Source organism: Oryza glaberrima, chromosome 2 (assembly GCF_000147395.1).
Source record: "Oryza glaberrima chromosome 2, OglaRS2, whole genome shotgun sequence".
Classification (NCBI taxonomy): domain Eukaryota; kingdom Viridiplantae; phylum Streptophyta; class Magnoliopsida; order Poales; family Poaceae; genus Oryza; species Oryza glaberrima.
Window position 1 is genome coordinate 21,810,178 of NC_068327.1, and position 17,461 is coordinate 21,827,638.

General features: G+C 44.1%; 3 protein-coding genes across 5 annotated transcripts; 1 reads left to right on the forward strand and 2 right to left on the reverse strand.

Annotated features, from left to right (window-relative positions):
* Positions 1-505: 505 nt before the first annotated feature.
* Positions 506-4,433, reverse strand: LOC127764558 (uncharacterized). 2 transcript variants are annotated; one of them, XM_052289451.1, is made up of 8 exons: positions 4,302-4,433; positions 3,805-4,031; positions 3,013-3,084; positions 2,363-2,427; positions 2,070-2,229; positions 1,780-1,860; positions 1,518-1,607; positions 506-905 (listed from the first exon to the last, which is right to left on the reverse strand). In XM_052289451.1, the coding sequence occupies exons 2-8, from the start codon at positions 3,967-3,969 to the stop codon at positions 786-788; spliced, it is 753 nt and encodes a 250-aa protein (XP_052145411.1). In that variant the 5' UTR covers positions 3,970-4,031; positions 4,302-4,433; the 3' UTR covers positions 506-785. The 2 variants fall into 2 exon arrangements, with proteins under 2 accessions (XP_052145411.1, XP_052145413.1); XM_052289453.1 differs by lacking the exon at positions 4,302-4,433 and adding an exon at positions 4,131-4,295.
* Positions 4,434-12,000: 7,567 nt separating this feature from the next.
* LOC127763000 (beta-1,3-galactosyltransferase GALT1-like) lies at positions 12,001-14,778 on the forward strand. Of its 2 annotated transcripts, none has more exons than XM_052287554.1 (7): positions 12,001-12,805; positions 12,876-13,090; positions 13,178-13,459; positions 13,543-13,671; positions 13,761-13,940; positions 14,211-14,318; positions 14,561-14,778. In XM_052287554.1, exons 1-7 carry the CDS (start codon positions 12,043-12,045, stop codon positions 14,765-14,767), a joined length of 1,884 nt encoding a protein of 627 aa, XP_052143514.1. In that variant the 5' UTR covers positions 12,001-12,042; the 3' UTR covers positions 14,768-14,778. The 2 variants fall into 2 exon arrangements, with proteins under 2 accessions (XP_052143514.1, XP_052143515.1); XM_052287555.1 differs by having other exon boundaries at positions 14,211-14,296; positions 14,561-14,699.
* A 217-nt stretch (positions 14,779-14,995) lies between these two features.
* LOC127763001 (transcription termination factor MTEF1, chloroplastic-like) lies at positions 14,996-17,110 on the reverse strand. The gene has a single exon (XM_052287557.1). It carries the CDS (start codon positions 17,076-17,078, stop codon positions 16,239-16,241), a length of 840 nt encoding a protein of 279 aa, XP_052143517.1. The 5' UTR covers positions 17,079-17,110; the 3' UTR covers positions 14,996-16,238.
* Between the last annotated feature and the right edge of the window lie 351 nt (positions 17,111-17,461).

Below are 17,461 nucleotides of genomic sequence, written 5' to 3' on the forward strand. Positions count from 1 at the left end.
CTTACATTACACGTTACACACACCCTTTTCATTGACCTCTGATACAAGTACTCTCTTCGGCTGTGTTCGCATGCAGTGGATTCCCTCCGCACGCAAAACGAAACGGTTCATTAGCACGTAACGGTTCGTTAGCGCATGATTAATTAAATATTAACTAATTTTTTTAAAAAAATAGATTAATTTGGTTTTTTAAGCAACTTTCTAATAGAAACTTTTTTAAAAAACACATCATTTAGTAGTTTAAAAAATATGCGCGCAGAAAACAAAGGAGAGTGGTTGCGAACATGGGGTTCCAAACACAGCCGTCATGTTTCAGCTTTCGGGTCAATGCAATTGAAGCATGGCTTGCGTGTGTAGAGCTTACAGGCTTCCACAGACGTGAAAATTGTGGTTCTCAAAACAGAAGGAATTGGTAAACAGACCAAGACGAAAAAAAAAAAAGAAGCTCCGGATTTGTTGGAACAGTAGCTGGCCCGTCACAGCACGAAGCCATGAACAAGTCTAGTGACCCTGGAACAAGAATTCTTCTTGTTAATTTAGCTTATATTCATTTATTGAAAGGAATCTCTTTATGTACAGAAGAAGCTGAAAGCCAATCACAAAAGCATTCAAGCCTAGCTGCAAAGTTTATGCAAATCGAGAGATAGACACGCAACACTTTTTTGCTGCAATTTGGCCATTGAAAGTGGCTGGTGCAACCGGCTTGCAGTGTACACAGAGTCAAGGTGTAGAAGGCTCAAGGTATCTTGTATGCACTCACAAGATATGCCTGTTGCCAGCAAATTCTATTGCCCTTGTTCTGGATGAGGTGTGGTAGGAGATTCTGGCGCTACGGCGAATTGCATAGTCCTTCCATTTCGGTGGAGTATGATTGCCACTTCAGTTGGTAGAAGCATTGCTTCTTCCTGATTCACCAAAGTAAATAATGTAAACTGTTAATAAATAAAACAGGTGAAAATTAAGGATATACCCTGTGATAAAGAATGATGCACATGCTCAAACGAATTGTATTGTTTGCTCATAAGAAAATTGGGAGAAAAAACAGCATTATCCAATCTGCTCAGCACAACTGATTGGTAAGAGACTACTTAAAAACAACTCAAACGAATTTTATTGTTTGCTCATATGAAAATAGGGAGAAAAAACAGCATCATCCAACCTGCTTAGCACAACTGACGGGTAAGAGACTACTTAAAAACAAACCAACCAAGACACTAGATTTTTTGACACAGTGACTCACGTTTAGGCAGTTAGGATAAACTCCAACCCGATAGCCAGGTCCCAACTGTGTATGTGTGGTGTGGACGAAAATGGAACAATGGCAATTACTACCTCACATAATATATCCAACATACATTTGTACAATTTGAATCTCTGGTTGCTTGACATGCCTAACCCTTATTATACCATCATATGTTCAAAAGTGCAAAATAGCAAGCTATAGATAATCTGGAATATTTTTTGCCTGTGGATTGCGGATACATAAAAGAACAAAAGGATTTCGAACAGTCACCAACCTGTCTTTGTCTTTGACGTTGCATGATGCTAATAGCCCAAGCCATGATATAGCATGGCAGCAAAAATCCAGCAGCCCTCAAAAGAAACAACTGTTAAAGATCAGCAACTAGTGAAATGCACAATGAAGGAGCAACTAAATAATAACAGATGTTAACCACACACTAAAACTGCAAGGAGTCATAGCTTGCCAAATTTAAGTGTGGCCAAGTTAAAACATGAACCGATAGCAGAGCATGACTGCATAAAAAAAATCTAACTTACCGAGAAAATAGCAGATGCGTCATCTTCATCATCACTACTAGTAATGGTTAGCGTATGCCTTAAGAGTAGAAGAGCCATTAGCTGGATAGACAAAGCAAGGACACATCAGTTATCATCCAATCCAATATTAACATGGTGGGCAATGACAGTATTAAACAATGAAAGAAAGAAGTAAAGGGATTCAAGTGCATGACAAGATTATCCTCCTTAATGATCATGAATTTACATTAACAGAAGGTAAAATATTGCATGTTTCTAGAATATAAACTGCTAACCCTTTTAAGACTTACAATTAGAAATATGGAGCGGCAAAAGGCAGCAGCATTGTTGTTTGTTGCAGTATATTCATCATACTCATCTTCAAGTAAACGGTGTTGAGCGGCAGCCATAGCCAAGATTCTAGGATCATGTAAATCCAACCGATTGCCAGAGATAGACCAATCTCCACTACTGGAGAATAGGACGAGATAGAGACACGAGAAGTTAAGAATTGTGCTTAGGGATTATTTTATATTCACTCAGAAATTTATTCACAAAAGTACTAGGATACGAAAGAAGATTTTTCATGAATGAAGATACCAACCTGATCTCTATAGTAGTCTCATCATGATGTACCTGGGGTGGGGCAGTATAGCCAGGCTTGTATGACTGAACAACAGAGAAGAAAAACTCATAATCTGATTTACAGCAAGAAAGCTCACAGTTAAATCGCAAGAAAACATGAATAATTAAATGCATATGGAATCAAGTAATCCTCCAAATTAATCCAAGCTAAAAAAAAAAAAGTCTAGCTTACATTACTATGCAGATACATGATCACATTTACTTATGGTACTTTCTAATACTTCCATAGGATGTCACATTTTCACAGACCAACCGAAAAACATGTAGATAAACATGATGCATTGGAATTTGAAAATAATTAAATAAGTTTGATGTATTCAACCTGCTAAACATTTTTTAAGAACAGAAAAGGGTCAAATGACTAATTTTTTTAGTCCTGACAAGAAGGTACTGAGAAAGAGAAGTTTGACTAAGGGATATACATACTGCGTATCATATGTCAAGGGGAACGAACTAAAGCTTTTCTTGCTAATATTTGCATGCCAAAAGAATTGTTATGCAATTGGATTGAGTAAGCCAACTATTAGGATGCCCCCATATTCACCCCTGTTGTTGAATAGAAGGAACAAATTATGCCACAAGGAACTAAAGCATGAAAGAATTACTTACCACGTGGCAGATTTCACAGATTATGTCTCCTTTCTCATTGCACCATCTTTGCACACATTCTCTATGAGCGTACTGCACAACAAAATCTTGTAGATCAACACGTAGAAATATAGACATGACGTACAAAAGAAATACAGTAAAACAAAAAAAAATCCTTAACAGATTCAATCACAGCATGCTATCAAAGTTAATTATGGTGAGCAGTTAGATCATGACAGTGACTTGGGTGCCTTAAATTGAAGGCAGTTCACAAAAGATATCTAGCCATTATCACTTCATCCATAAGTTTGCCTCAAGTAGCTACCACCAAGAAAAAAAGGTTGTCCAACTCTTTAAGCAACAATGATGATAACAAGCATGCACCTATTTACTCATACTGGAATCACTTTATGGCGCTACTTTTCCTGATAATATCAGTAGCCATAGCAGCAGAAAAGATTGTATCCAAAACACAACTAATAATACACGGATGTGATTAAAAGTCACATCAAATACTCCAGTTATGTCTGGTTTATGGGATGTGAGGTTCCAATCAGCATGCAGTCCAACCGCTAAGCTATTTGTCCTACATAGCTTTAAGCCCCAAAGCGCAAAGCATAGCGTGTGTGCATAGCACATCGTCATATACACATGCATTGGTATGGATATATGGTTTCACGACCTCCTCATTCTTTGCAACACTATAATTCATTATATATCAACAACGATCCCATGAAATTGAGGCAAAAATAATTTTATCGTTAATATGGATTGGAACAAGAACTGCTCGCTTGGATAGAAGAAACAACATACCTTGAGGCTACCGCTACAAGCGCAGGGGCTCTCGAGGTTCTTGGCGAGGTCCTCCTCCTGGCAAATGCGGCATTCCACCATCCCAATCAGCGCCCCCGTTTCCTCCTCGCCGGCGCCCCGGGACGCCATGAGCCCCCCAACATCCACCGCAACATGATCCCCCATTCCAGCAAATCACCCAAAAAAGTTTTAAAGAAAAAATCTCCACGCTCAGCAGCTCTCACGACCTGCAATCCAACAAACCCTTCGAATCGTCAAAAAAAAAAACTCAAAAGCCGCAAACCCCCCACAAAAATACAAAAACAAAACGGATTGGAGGTAAGAACCGATGGGGCTAGGGGCTAAAACCCTAGAAATCCCGTGGCGAGATCGAAGAAGCGGGATTCGGGCCGAATCGAAGCTCCCCCCGACTCGCGGGGGATCACGACGAGGCTCGGATTACCCCCCCACGCGACCGGAAGCCGAAATGGGGGAGAGGAAAGGGAGGGGGATTTTACCTCGGCGGAATGAGCTGGGAAGCACTCCTCCTCGAAATATCTCTCTCCACCTTCCTTTCTTTTCTTTTCTTTTCTTTCTTCTTCTTCTTCCTTTTTTTTTCTCTCCTCTTCGCGTTTGTCTCGCGAGGAAAACGCCACTCGTCGGTGCTTTTTATCCCGCGCCGCGTGATGGGCGTGTGACGGACACGGACGGCTCGCCGTCACGACGCCGTCCGCTCACCGGCGGCCCCGCCGTCTTCTCTGACGGCGGTGCATGCCTCGGCGCTCCTCTAACTGACATGTGGGCCCCATACGCGTGGGGCCAACGCATCAGTGAGGATTAGAGGTAGTTGGGGTTCATTTCGGTTTTGCCTTAAGGATCCAACGGTCATTTCGGGTTCTTATCCGCTAGGACATTATCCAGAATCCATTAATATATCCAGAGCGTATTTGCTAGCAGTACACCATAATTGTCTCCCATTTCAGGCTGTTTCTTATTGTCTCTGTTCTAAACTAAGTTAATCTACTCCCTCCATCCCAAAATATAAGTATTTTTATAATAGTGTCAAGTCAAACGGTTTTAACTTTGACGGTTAATAGCAAACAAAATAAAAAAGATCAATTATATAAAATTAATGTTACTAGATTTACCATTAAACAAACTTTTATAATATGCAACTCTTTTCATTTAAAACATCTTACTTTTATAAATATTGTTGGTCAAAATAGCATCTCGGAAACTGTGCCGAATCTAAAAATGTTTATATTTTTGGACGGATGGAGTAATATGTGATGTGAAATTATATCCGGATTCGTGTTACTAGAAAGCATCACATCTCATACTACATTAAATTCTAATTAATCTGGGCATACAACTTTAGTTCTTATTTTTGCTGCTTTTCATAATCTTTTTCTTATTTGATATCCTAAGTAAAATAAAGTGTGTGTGCATGTAGTGAAATACACCTATTGGCAAATAAAGTAGAGTGCATGTTGATGTTTGTCACAGACGACTTACTGACGGCGCCGGATTCGACTGTACGTATATCGTGTCTGATAGGTCACGCATTTTGACATGGTAAAAATGACATAAGGCGTGGAATCAGATTGTCTAAAGTACGCCCAACCCCAGGACTAATCAGCTTATAATTAGCCATTAGTCCATTACACGTAAACGTAGACCTTTTCGTTTTCGCATGCAATTTGCTTGTAGAAAAATATATAACAGCGTTACTAGGTAGACCGAGTAGTTTGTTTCATGCTATGTTGAAATTAAATTAAGGAGAAACGATGAATGGTTATTGCCTCGTGGTAGCCCAAATCTTTGAGAGAGACCAATTAAGCTTTGATGATGATACTCCCTCTCTATTTTAATGTATGACGCCGTTGACTTTTCGATCAACGTTTGACCATTCGTTTTATTCAAAAATTTTATGTAAATATAAAAATATTTATGCCCAGCTTAAAGAATATTTGATGACGAATCAAGTCACAATGAAATAAATGATAGTTACATAAATTTTTTGAATAAGACGAATAGTCAAACGTTGGATAAAAAGTCAATGGCGTCGTACATTTGGAGGTAGTATATTGCGGGACGTGAGGCGGTCGCAGTGGCCCCCCTCTGCCGCCGGCACGAATTCACGATGCGATGACCGATGATCATGCAGCTTTCATTCTCCTCTTCGAAAAAGTATACTTTGACTCCCTCAACTACCGTCTGAGTATGATTCATAACCTCCAATCACAAAACCGGGTATATTAACTCCTCCAACTATCAAAACCGGTACAAACAATGTCCCTAGGTGGTTTTAGAGGTGGTTTTGGCTGACGTGGCGCCCACATAGCAGTCTTGACCGATTCTTTGTCCTATGTGGCGCTTACGTGGCATTAAAATAAAAACAAAAATAAAAAAAATATGTTGAACCCATATGTCATTCACACACAAAAAAAAGTGTTGTGGGACCCACATGTCATCCTCCATCTCCTTCCCTTCTTCCTCCCCTCTTTCTCCCTTATCTCTCTCTTTCCCCTCGGCCTTTCTCTTGGCCGGAGCGGCGGCGGGGACGGCGATAGGGAGCGGCGGCGGCGGCGGTCGGGAGCGGCGGCGCGGTCGGGAGCGGCGGCGGCGGCGGTCGGGAGCGGTGGCGGCGGCGGCGGGAGCGGCGGTCGGAATACGCCCAGAACCTGTTCCCCAGGACGGTAGACTACACATATGCATCGCTGGGCTATATAAAGGACCTTAGCTAGCTCACCAACTCGAACCTGGTGTTAGCTTTGGTTAGTTCGTTTCGTTCGTGCAGGAGGAGAGAACATCTTCAGGGCCTTCTCGTCTCGTCTCGTCTCGTGAAATCCTCATGGCGGTCCAGTGCAGCCCCGTGTTCCTCTTCCCCGCCTCCATGCTAGCTCTCCCCGCCGGAGCGCTCTTTGTCTTTTTCTTTTGCGCGATCGATGTCATCGACAATGTGTGGGGTGTGCGTTCTTGGATTGTTCGGTGCCTAGCCAAGAATTTTTCTGCCGTGGCGAGGGCGAAGGTGGACGGCTCGGGGTTGGGGCTGAAGCCGATGCGGCGGTAGGCGAAGCGGAAAAACTGGAGGGCGAGGTCGGCGCGGCCGGCGGCGGCAGCCCCAGAGATGACGCCGTGGATGAGCGGCGCGGCGAGCGTCGGGGAGAGCAGGCGGATGGAGTTCTCGAGGCGGCAAGCCTCGTCCCCACCGTAATCGCCGTCGCTCCCGAGCACCGCCCCATCGCTCCCCACCGCCGTCGTCCTGACCGCTCCCCATCGCCACCACCACCAGCACCGCCACTGCCGCTCCCCACCGTCTCGTCCCGACCGCCGCCGCTTCGTGCCACCCCCGCCGCCGCGCTAGCCAGCCGTTGGCGACTCCGACCCCCCACGGGGGCAGCTCCCCTCTCGTACCCCTCCCTCCCTCCCGACGGCCGCAGGCTATAGCCGCGTTCTCCACCGCACGTTACCCACCGCCACTGCCGCCACCACTCCCCACCGTCACCACCGCCGCCACTGCCCCGTCGCTCCCCTCCGCCTCGTCCCCATTGGCCACCACCACCGCCGCCGCTCCTGAAGTGAGAGAAAGATAAGGGAGGGAGAGAGAGAGGGAGGATGACATGTGGGTCCCACAACACTTTTTTTATGTGAATGACATATGGGTCCCACATTTTTTTTATTTTTGTTTTTATTCTAACGCCACGTAAGCGCCACATAGGACAAACAATCGGTCAAGACTGCCACGTGGGCGCCACGTCAGTCAAAACCACCTCCAAAACCAGTGAAGGACATTGTTTGCACCGGTTTTAATAGTTGGAGGAGTCGATATACCCGGTTTTGTGGTTGGAGGTTATGAATCATACTCGGATGATACTTGAGGGAGTCAAAGTATACTTTTTCCTTCTCCTCTTCGCGAGCTGTTAAAACAAGCGAGATGGCGGCCGCCGCGGTCCGGTCCGTTTCGCCACCTACGTGGGAGGAGAGGCCTCCCGTTCCGAGCCCACCTCACAAACGAAAGCGAGCGGTCTACAGCCTACACAGCCCAGCGAGCATGATGCCTGCTGTTTTTTTTTTCTTCGCCGGTGGGCCGTGTGTTCGGATGAGATATGGTCATCTAGGGCTGGTTTGGTTGGTGGCCTAAATTGGCTTTACCAATTTTTGTCAATGTCAAATTTTGTCAACTTTTGGCATGGCTAATTTTGGTAAAGGTAAAACTGTGTTTGGATTGAAGCCAAAATAGCCTAAATTAACTGTTGAAATGGCCTATTTTCTTAGGCATGTCAAAATTTGGCTCTAAACCAAATTGCCAAATATTGGTAAGGCCACTATAGACCTCAAACCAAACCAACCCTTACTAGAAAATTGGCGTGCCGGTTGGCACGCCCAATCTTTATAGCCCGTAATTTTTTTAATGTCCTTTAAAATTTGAGTTTAAAATAGTGATGAACAAAACAATAATAATAGTGCTGGTACATCTATTGGTTTCTGACATAAATAAACATACTATTTTTATTTATAGTCCCTTGTAAAATAAGAATACTACTTTTACATCAATTCCTGTGAAATTATTATGGAAGTCGTACATCAATTCCCGTGGAATATTCCATACAACTCTTTAATGGGGTTTTACTTTTGTGTTTGTAAAAATGTTGCAGAAAGAATAGTAACAAATGCTAACTAAGGTTTACCCGGTTAATAAGCAAAATGGTGTTTTTAAATGAAATTTCACGTTTTCTATTTGAGCACTTAGAACCTTTGTTTTTTTTAATAAAAATGTATATTCTCAATTTTTTAGGATGTAATGCGTATTCCAATTTGAATTCATTTTAGGATTGCATTTTTAAAAGTGTCTAAATTGAATAATCAATGTGTATCATTAAAAGGATATAATTATTTTTTACCATATCTATTCATCCTAGATGGGCCATGCTGCCCATGCAAGCCCATTGGAGCGTCAGGTGCATATTCTGGCCCATGATGCTGTACAATGGCACGAACCAGACATGCAACCGCTTGTACGCCCTCAGCTACGTTGTTGTCACTGCTCGGGCGAATGGAAGCCGCGTCACCTCCAGATCTACATGGGACCCATCGTCTTCCTCCAACTCCTTGACGTCGAGTTGTGCCATGAGACCTTGCCGAAGAGCGGCACGGGAGGATGCCCCCGCTGCTCCTGTCAGCCATCGTGTCAACTCCTCTTTGTTCGCTGGCTGATGCAAGTGCCTGCGCAGGAAAGAGACAGAGGAGGGAGAAAGGGGAGGGGGAAGAGATAGTCATGAGAGTGGAAATAGGTGATTGGGAGAATGCCCGATATTTTTTCTTTTTCCTATCCACCGGGCACACAAGCGAGAGCGTTCTCGTAACAAGCCAGCTCGGCTCGCTAAGTCTTGTTATCTTAACAAGCCAACTCGGCTCGACTCACAAGCTAACTCATTAAGCTCATTAGGCTCAATAATGTATTTATACAATTTTATATTTTAAATTTATCATTTTATCATATATATATAAATACAACTAACTAATAAAAACTCACTAAATACAAATAGTTTTTATGTAACTATAGAAAAAACACTAAATAAATAAAAAAAATGGTGATCGCTTACTAAACGAATAGCTTGTGAGCTAGCTCGTTAAACTCACAAGCTAAAACCCAACCAATTAAGACTACAAATTTGAGCAGATTCAAATTAAGCTCACTATAGGTGGTGTTTGAATGTCCTGAAGATGAAGATTAAGTGTTTCACGTAAAACGGGGTTGTAATAACGTGTAATTAATTGAGTTTTAATTATTTCAAACTTAAAAAATAGATTAATATGATATTTTAGAATAACTTTCATATAGAAAGTTTTCGCACGAAACGTACCGTTTAGCAGTTTAAAAAACGTGTCACGAGTATCCAAAATTTTATCCAACTTTTATCAGAGAAAAGAACGGGCCGGCTTCAAGCCACGAGCTTCAAGCCACGATCGATGCCAGCACCTACTGGCCCCACATCCAGGGGCATTCATATGTAGTACTACCCGGGGCCTGTGACTCAGGGTAAATTATTCAATCCTAGTTTAACTTATACTATATTAGTTAGGGGAAACTATTATAATCCCTCGAGGGGATGTTCTCTCGTTTATTCAAAAACTATCTAAACGGTTATAAAAAATTTTAGAAAAATTTGGCAACATTCATACAACTCCACAAAATCTTAAGTCCAAACTCAACTCATATGTCGAGATATAAAAAAGACAAATTCAGCGTATGAATAGTAGTGTACTGTTTATATCTAAATTTGTCTTTTTTGTTTCTCGATGTGTAGATCGAATTTGAACATGAATTTTGGTGGACTAGTGGGTATCATTATACTCTACATTGTTAATTTTTTCAGAATTTTTCACAACTATTTACATCGAATTTAGAAGAAAAAGGTATACGAGGGGATATTCCTCTCAAGGGATTAGAATCCACTCCCGTTAGTTAGTAGCAATACTAGCAACCAATAACTAGGTACTAGTTAGCACGTATTGACTCCCGCTGATTTTTCTTCTGGGTTCGCCATTGCCCACATCCCAAACGGCGGCGCGATGCGATTAGCTGATGATGGCGCACGCCGGTACGTGCGCGCGTCAATTAAACCAAAGCTTGTTAGTTCTACTTCCACTAGCTTATTAGTCGTGTGCTCGCAGCCGCAGGGGAGAGGCAGGTTCCAAGGCCGGCTGGCTCCCTCCCTGATTCGGTTCGATTCGATCAACGGGGAGAAGATATCATTTTGGATGGAGTGTGTACAATGTGTCTGTGTCCCTCTCTTTAAAAAAAAAAACGAATTGAGAAACGATCGAGGACCAGGCCAACAACGTGCGCCGGTTGCCGCCCTTGCAATCGTCTTCTATATACTTTTGCCCTCTCGTTTTTTCTCGCCCGCGGTAACGGCACTACTCCACGCCCGGAGCCCGGAGGCAAGGCATACGCTGAACCTGAACTCGTCGTATTCTCTCTCCTCCCTTCTCCTGGATGATCGCCGTATCTCCCTAGGTAATTAAGCATATATGCATCTCTGTGTCTGTTCGTGAGGCGATTTGATTGATATCCGTTTTTTCCTCTCTTCTTTTTTTGGACTACTTTGTTAATTTCCATCTCCATGAACTTGATTCAAGCATCTCTTCGTGGTTTGTTGTTGATTTCAGATAGCTTTAATCCATATATATATAGCCGATACAGCAATCATGCTAGTGTTTGTGTTCCGTTTATTAGCTTTTACTCTCACCATCTTGTTATCGCCGTTGGTAAGAGTGGTATAGTTCTGGCGATAAATCTTAGGACCCTTCCATTTCTTTGTTTTTTTTTTTTGAAGAAAATTGGGTAGTAACTCTACCGATCAATTAAGGAGAAAGCATGGGGTTTTGCATGTTGCAACTAAGGTGTTTAGTCAGATAAACTCATAAAACTCAAGGGAAGAGAAGAGAAGGAAACATGCATGCCGCTAGAGGGCTATGGATGCACACTCCTCTGCTCAAAGCCCAATGTTCTCTTTGGCTTTACAGGCCATTTCTGAGTTCCGACACCATTGTGGTGATATGTTAGAAAATTCTTCGATTTCTCTACTTCCAGAAATTCAATAGAATATAAGCGAACATTCATGGTTTTCTCTTCCAATTTTGTTACGAGTATCCATTTCTTGGTTGAAAATTTGCTAAGCAAGCCAGAATGCCACAACGTTCAAAGACTGCGTGAGGCATGTGCAGGACTTGACTTCGGCTGAGGGTGCCTGGTCCGCTACGGTGCATGGTATGCTTGCCAATTCCGGCTGCATTTTCGTATCACCTGGTTGTACTCCAGGTAGTGGTTGTAGTACAGATACGAAAATTGGGCACAAGGCCGTCGGATTTGACAGTCATTTTCGTGCACAGAAAGAGCGGTAGCAGCTACCTTTTCCAGTCAACCAAAACTGCTCCTAGTCTATGTGCTCTTCTTGTGAGATCTCAGTTTCTTGAATGATCATTTCCTTTGTAGCTGCTGGTCTTAACATGTGATGACATGTCATCAACTTTAGCATATTTATCAAAAGGAAAAAAGTCCACATACCTCCCTGAACTTTGACTGAAAGTCCGTCAAAATATGTCTGATTGGAAATGCACAAATTGTAGTACTCCTAAGAAGCAGTAACATCAATTGCATTGCAGGTGAAATGCTGGACCTTGACCAGAAGCTTGGATTGAAGACTCAGGGGCTGCATTTTCATTGAACTCAGGTGATTGCCACGATAACTAATGGAAACGGCACTGCAGATGTGGGTGACAAAGCGACTCGGAATTACGGTTCTAATCGTCCTCTTCCCTCTGCTGATTGTGCATCATCTGATAGTGAATAGCCCAGTGTCAGGGCCATCTCGATACCAAGTCATACATTCTAATCTCCTTGGTTGGTTGAGCGACTCATTGGGAAATTCAGTGGCTCAAAATCCAGATAATACACCAGTAGAAGTGATACCAGCAGATGCTTCAGCTTCAAACAGCTCGAATTCCGGAAATTCCTCTCTTGAAGGATTTCAGTGGTTAAATACATGGAATCACATGAAGCAGTTGACCAACATCTCCGATGGCCTTCCTCACGCAAATGAGGCTATAGACAATGCAAGAACTGCATGGGAAAACCTGACGATATCAGTTCACAATTCAACCTCTAAACAGACTGAGAAAGAGAGGCAGTGTCCATATTCTATCCACAGAATGAATGCCTCCAAGCCAGACACTGGAGATTTTACCATCGATATACCTTGTGGGCTGATTGTAGGTTCTTCAGTAACTATTATAGGCACTCCAGGTAGCCTCTCCGGTAACTTCAGGATTGATCTTGTTGGGACAGAATTGCCAGGGGGATCTGGGAAACCCATCGTACTGCACTATGGTGTTCGTCTAACAAGTGATGAACTTACTGGAGGTCCAGTCATAGTGCAGAATGCCTTCACTGCAAGTAATGGCTGGGGTTATGAGGATAGATGTCCCTGCAGTAACTGTAATAATGCAACTCAAGGTACTTCCAAATTGCGTCTTTATTGTTTCTTCTTTGCCCCGTTACACTAGTCATCTAACATATATCACAGTGGATGATTTGGAGCGATGTAATTCCATGGTGGGTAGAGAAGAGAAGAGAGCTATAAACTCAAAACAGCACCTGAATGCCAAGAAAGATGAACACCCAAGCACATATTTTCCATTTAAGCAGGGACACCTTGCTATCTCAACTCTTCGGATAGGGCTAGAAGGGATTCACATGACAGTTGATGGAAAACATGTTACCTCATTTCCATATAAAGCGGTAACCTTCTATCTGGACCATGATAAGTCCGACATTTACTCAACTCAATTATTTGATTCCTTACCATATAGATGCTTCTGTTTGTAGGGCTTGGAAGCATGGTTCGTTACTGAAGTAGGAGTATCTGGTGATTTCAAGCTAGTAAGTGCAATTGCAAGTGGCCTGCCCACATCAGAAGACCTGGAGAACAGCTTCGATCTTGCAATGTTGAAGTCGTCACCTATTCCAGAGGGAAAAGATGTGGACCTTTTGATTGGTATCTTTTCAACAGCAAACAACTTCAAACGAAGGATGGCGATCCGACGGACATGGATGCAATATGATGCGGTGCGCGAAGGAGCAGTACTGGTCCGTTTTTTCGTTGGCCTGGTAATAAAAACAAAACAAGAATATGATATAATAGCTCCGTACTATATTCTGACAGTAAATGTATTTTTTATTTGTTTTAAAAGCATACAAACCTCATTGTAAACAAGGAACTCTGGAATGAAGCACGCACATATGGCGACATTCAAGTGCTGCCCTTTGTTGATTACTACAGTCTGATAACATGGAAGACACTGGCAATATGCATCTACGGGGTAAAGTTTCATGTTCTACCTCTAATTCATTCCCTTCCATTTCTTGTTTGTCTTTGCTTAGCACTTAGCAGTGGTTTTCCCCTGAACAGACTGGTGCTGTATCAGCGAAATATCTGATGAAAACAGACGATGATGCTTTTGTCCGTGTGGACGAGATACACTCCTCAGTAAAACAACTGAATGTCAGTCACGGCCTACTTTATGGTCGTATCAATTCTGACTCAGGTCCTCACAGAAATCCTGAGAGCAAATGGTACATAAGCCCAGAGGTAATGTCTGCACAACAATCAGTTCTGTGCAATCAAATTCACAAATCTCTACCTGAAAAACATCAATATTGTAAACATTTTCAATCTGAACTCATCGTTGAAATCCAATATTCCAAATACACAAGCTACAATATGTCCGAGGATGTTTATACTAAATAACCAAATCAATTTGCAACCAGTCACCATACTAAGACAAAGGGGATCATAGATGATATTTTTGGATGGTCAAGAAACACAAGTGCTAACTATGAATTGTGATTTGCTCTGCAGGAATGGCCTGAAGAGAAATACCCACCATGGGCACACGGACCAGGATATGTGGTATCACAAGACATTGCAAAGGAAATCAACAGTTGGTATGAAACAAATCATTTGAAGGTATTTGTATTTAGATGTAGACACAAACAGTGGCTCTGCACTTACATGCTAAATTTAACTTGAAAATTTGCTACAGAAAATGCAGCAAATTCTTATCTAGTCCAGCATACAGCACTGCAACTGCAAGCTCATAGAAAATTATTACAATGCCTAAAACCCTAGCTTTTCATTTCCTGATTTTCTCTCCTACCAGCTGCAAGATTAGGAAAACTAACCATGTTTGCAACCCCTGGTTTATGCAGATGTTCAAACTAGAAGATGTAGCAATGGGTATATGGATTGATGAAATGAAGAAGGGTGGGTTACCTGTCCAATACAAAACAGATGAAAGAATTAACAGTGATGGCTGCAATGATGGGTGCATCGTTGCTCACTACCAAGAACCAAGGCACATGCTATGCATGTGGGAGAAACTCCTAAGGACAAATCAAGCAACGTGCTGCAACTAACTGATGTGAAAAGAATCCCCATGCCTTGAGCATCTTGTTTATCTTTTGGCTACCAGGACACTCACTGATGTCACAAGGGGCATAAAAGGAGTGGAATCTTGCTAGCCAGAACTTTATGATGCTGCTGACTGCCACCATTGATGATGGATTCTTAAACTTCTTTTCTAGGAGGCTTTAACATGTAACATATAAGAGTAGGCACTGTCCCATACTGTTGTAAATATGGATGAATATATACAGGTACAAATCATAATCTTCATCATAGCTTGTTCTAAATGCTAGATCAAACTCTTTTGTGCTAGCTGGAAAAATTCTGGGATCCAGTCAGGTGTATCAACTGCTAGTAGCACACTTACGTGGCTTGATCCGGAAGAGAAGAGGCTGAATACAAACCTCATAAACAGTCCCAAGGGCAAATGTCCCCACGGAACTGGTTATCTCGAGCATCATAGTCCTCTTAACAAGTTATAAACAAGCTAAACACACACAAAATTACCCCCCAACGAAGAAAAATTCATAACCCCAGAACAAAGCATTGGTATCATTATTGGTTCTTGACTTGCAAAGGGTGGCTAATCTGATCTGAAAAGAGCTGACTGTTTAACAAACATAATCAGATCTTCCTCATTCAGATTTTTCCAACTGTCCAAAAGGTGAATAAGAAAACAAGTCTTTCACATGATCGCATAAAATCCTTCATGATCTCAAAACAGTAGCAAAGTCAATTAGTGCATTCACTGAGCCAATGATAAAATTCATGGCACTCCATGAAGCATCTGCATCTAAAAAAGCAATCCAACGTGCTGTCAATATAACTATTGTGGCCAGTTACCATGCAGCTAACCTTACGGAGACCCGCAGCTTCACCATCAATCAATCCCAAAATTGCCTCTCCTCAAACAGCTCATGCCCCAGCGATTTTTTTTACAAAGGCTATGAGATGACCTGTAAACCAATCATGAGCTTAGCAGCAGGATCCTTTTTCTTATCACTCATTTTTTTGCTTCCTGGAATGATGCTTATGCAATACCCAATGAACATTCATTGAGGTTGTTTACTAATCTCAATGCCCCTCTCCTTGTGAAATTCATATATCTCTGCCTAATGCAAGGCCTTATGCTGAACCCAAAGTAACAACAGAAAGCCATTTTATTCTTCGCATTGTAGCTGATGCCATTCATAACACCGGAAAAATAAGCTTCATCAAGCACGAACATAAGCACTGCCATTCATGTATCCATACTAGTGCAGCTACCTTTCTGTCCATGCATATCATGCTTCCAACTTAGCGCACATCCTCTTCCTTGAATTTAGGCCTTATGCTCAATTTTATTCTTCGAATTGTTGGTGACGCCATTCATCCCATTCCCACCGGAAAGTAATCTTCTTCATCAAACACAAACTCCAGCACTGCTATTCCTGTACCCAGCCCTCTCTGTCCATGCATATCATGCTTCCAACTGCAAATCCTCTACCTAGGAGTGGAGAGAGCCGCGTCGACCAGCCGCTCCCTGAACTCATCATCGCTAATTGTCAACATGTCCTTGAGCGACATCTGAACGCTCCTCTCCTTCAACGCCTCGTGCCTGGGCCTGATCCTCCCCTCCAAGCTGAAGGCGAAGTAGTGCGGGAACTCGGCGAGCTCGACGGCGGGGTCCCTCCCCATGCGGTCGGCGAGGAACCGGAGCTTGGGCGTGAGGTTGGTCTGGATCCCGTAGGAGAGGATGGCCGGGGCGCGCCTGAGGATGGCGCAGACGGCAGGGTCGGGCATCCCCGTGGCGTCGCGGAGGAAGAGGAGCTTTGGGAGGAGGGTTCGGTCGACGGAGAAGGCGAGGAGCAGCGCGGCGGCGAGCGGGAGGGGCCTCCTGCGGAGCGCCACGCGGCGGCGGAGGAAGCGGAGCGCCGGGCGGAGCGTCCCCGGGACGGACGCGGCGAGGAGGCGCGGGGACCGGACGACCGCGGCGCGGAGGAGCGGGGGCGGCAGCGGCGCGTCGGCGGAGAGGAACCGGAGGTGCTCGCCGGGAGGGGAGGTAAGCAGCGACGGGAACGCCGAGAAGACGCGGGCGGCGTCGCCCGCGGAGAGGCCGTGCGAGAGGAGGAGGGCGAGGGAGGCGCGGAGCTGCGGCAGCGGCGCGGCGCGGAGCGGCGGGTGGAGGGCGAGGAGAGGGAACGGGTCGAGGTGGAGCTCCGAAGAGAGGAAGTGGAGCTTGCGGCGGAACTCCACGCCTCCGCCTCCGCCGCCGCGCGCGGGAGGGGTTGGGGTGGTGGCGGCGGCGGCGGGCGGAGGAGGGAGGCGCGTGGTGGCGAGCATCGCGGTGGCGCGTGGCCAGATCTCTGTGTGGGTTTTTCGGGGTGGGAGGAAGACGACGGAGTGCCGGAAGCGTTATCCACTGCTCGTCGGATCGGGCGTTGCATCGGTTACGGGCCGAGAGCCGCCCGTTCACGCGATGGACGGTCCCGATCGGATGCTAATTGTCAGTCATACACGTCCCACGCGAACACACCAGCCACGACACCCGTTAACCGGAAAGGATATTTAGCGATCGATCGCCTGCGGGATCGGACCGCGATCAGATCGAAGTTTCTGTTTTTTTTGCAACCGCATCCGATTTCCGTTTCCCATAATCCCGCGCGATCAGCCCCCTATACTCCTCCCTCTTCTTCCCCTTCCTCCTCCCATTCTTCTCTTTCTAC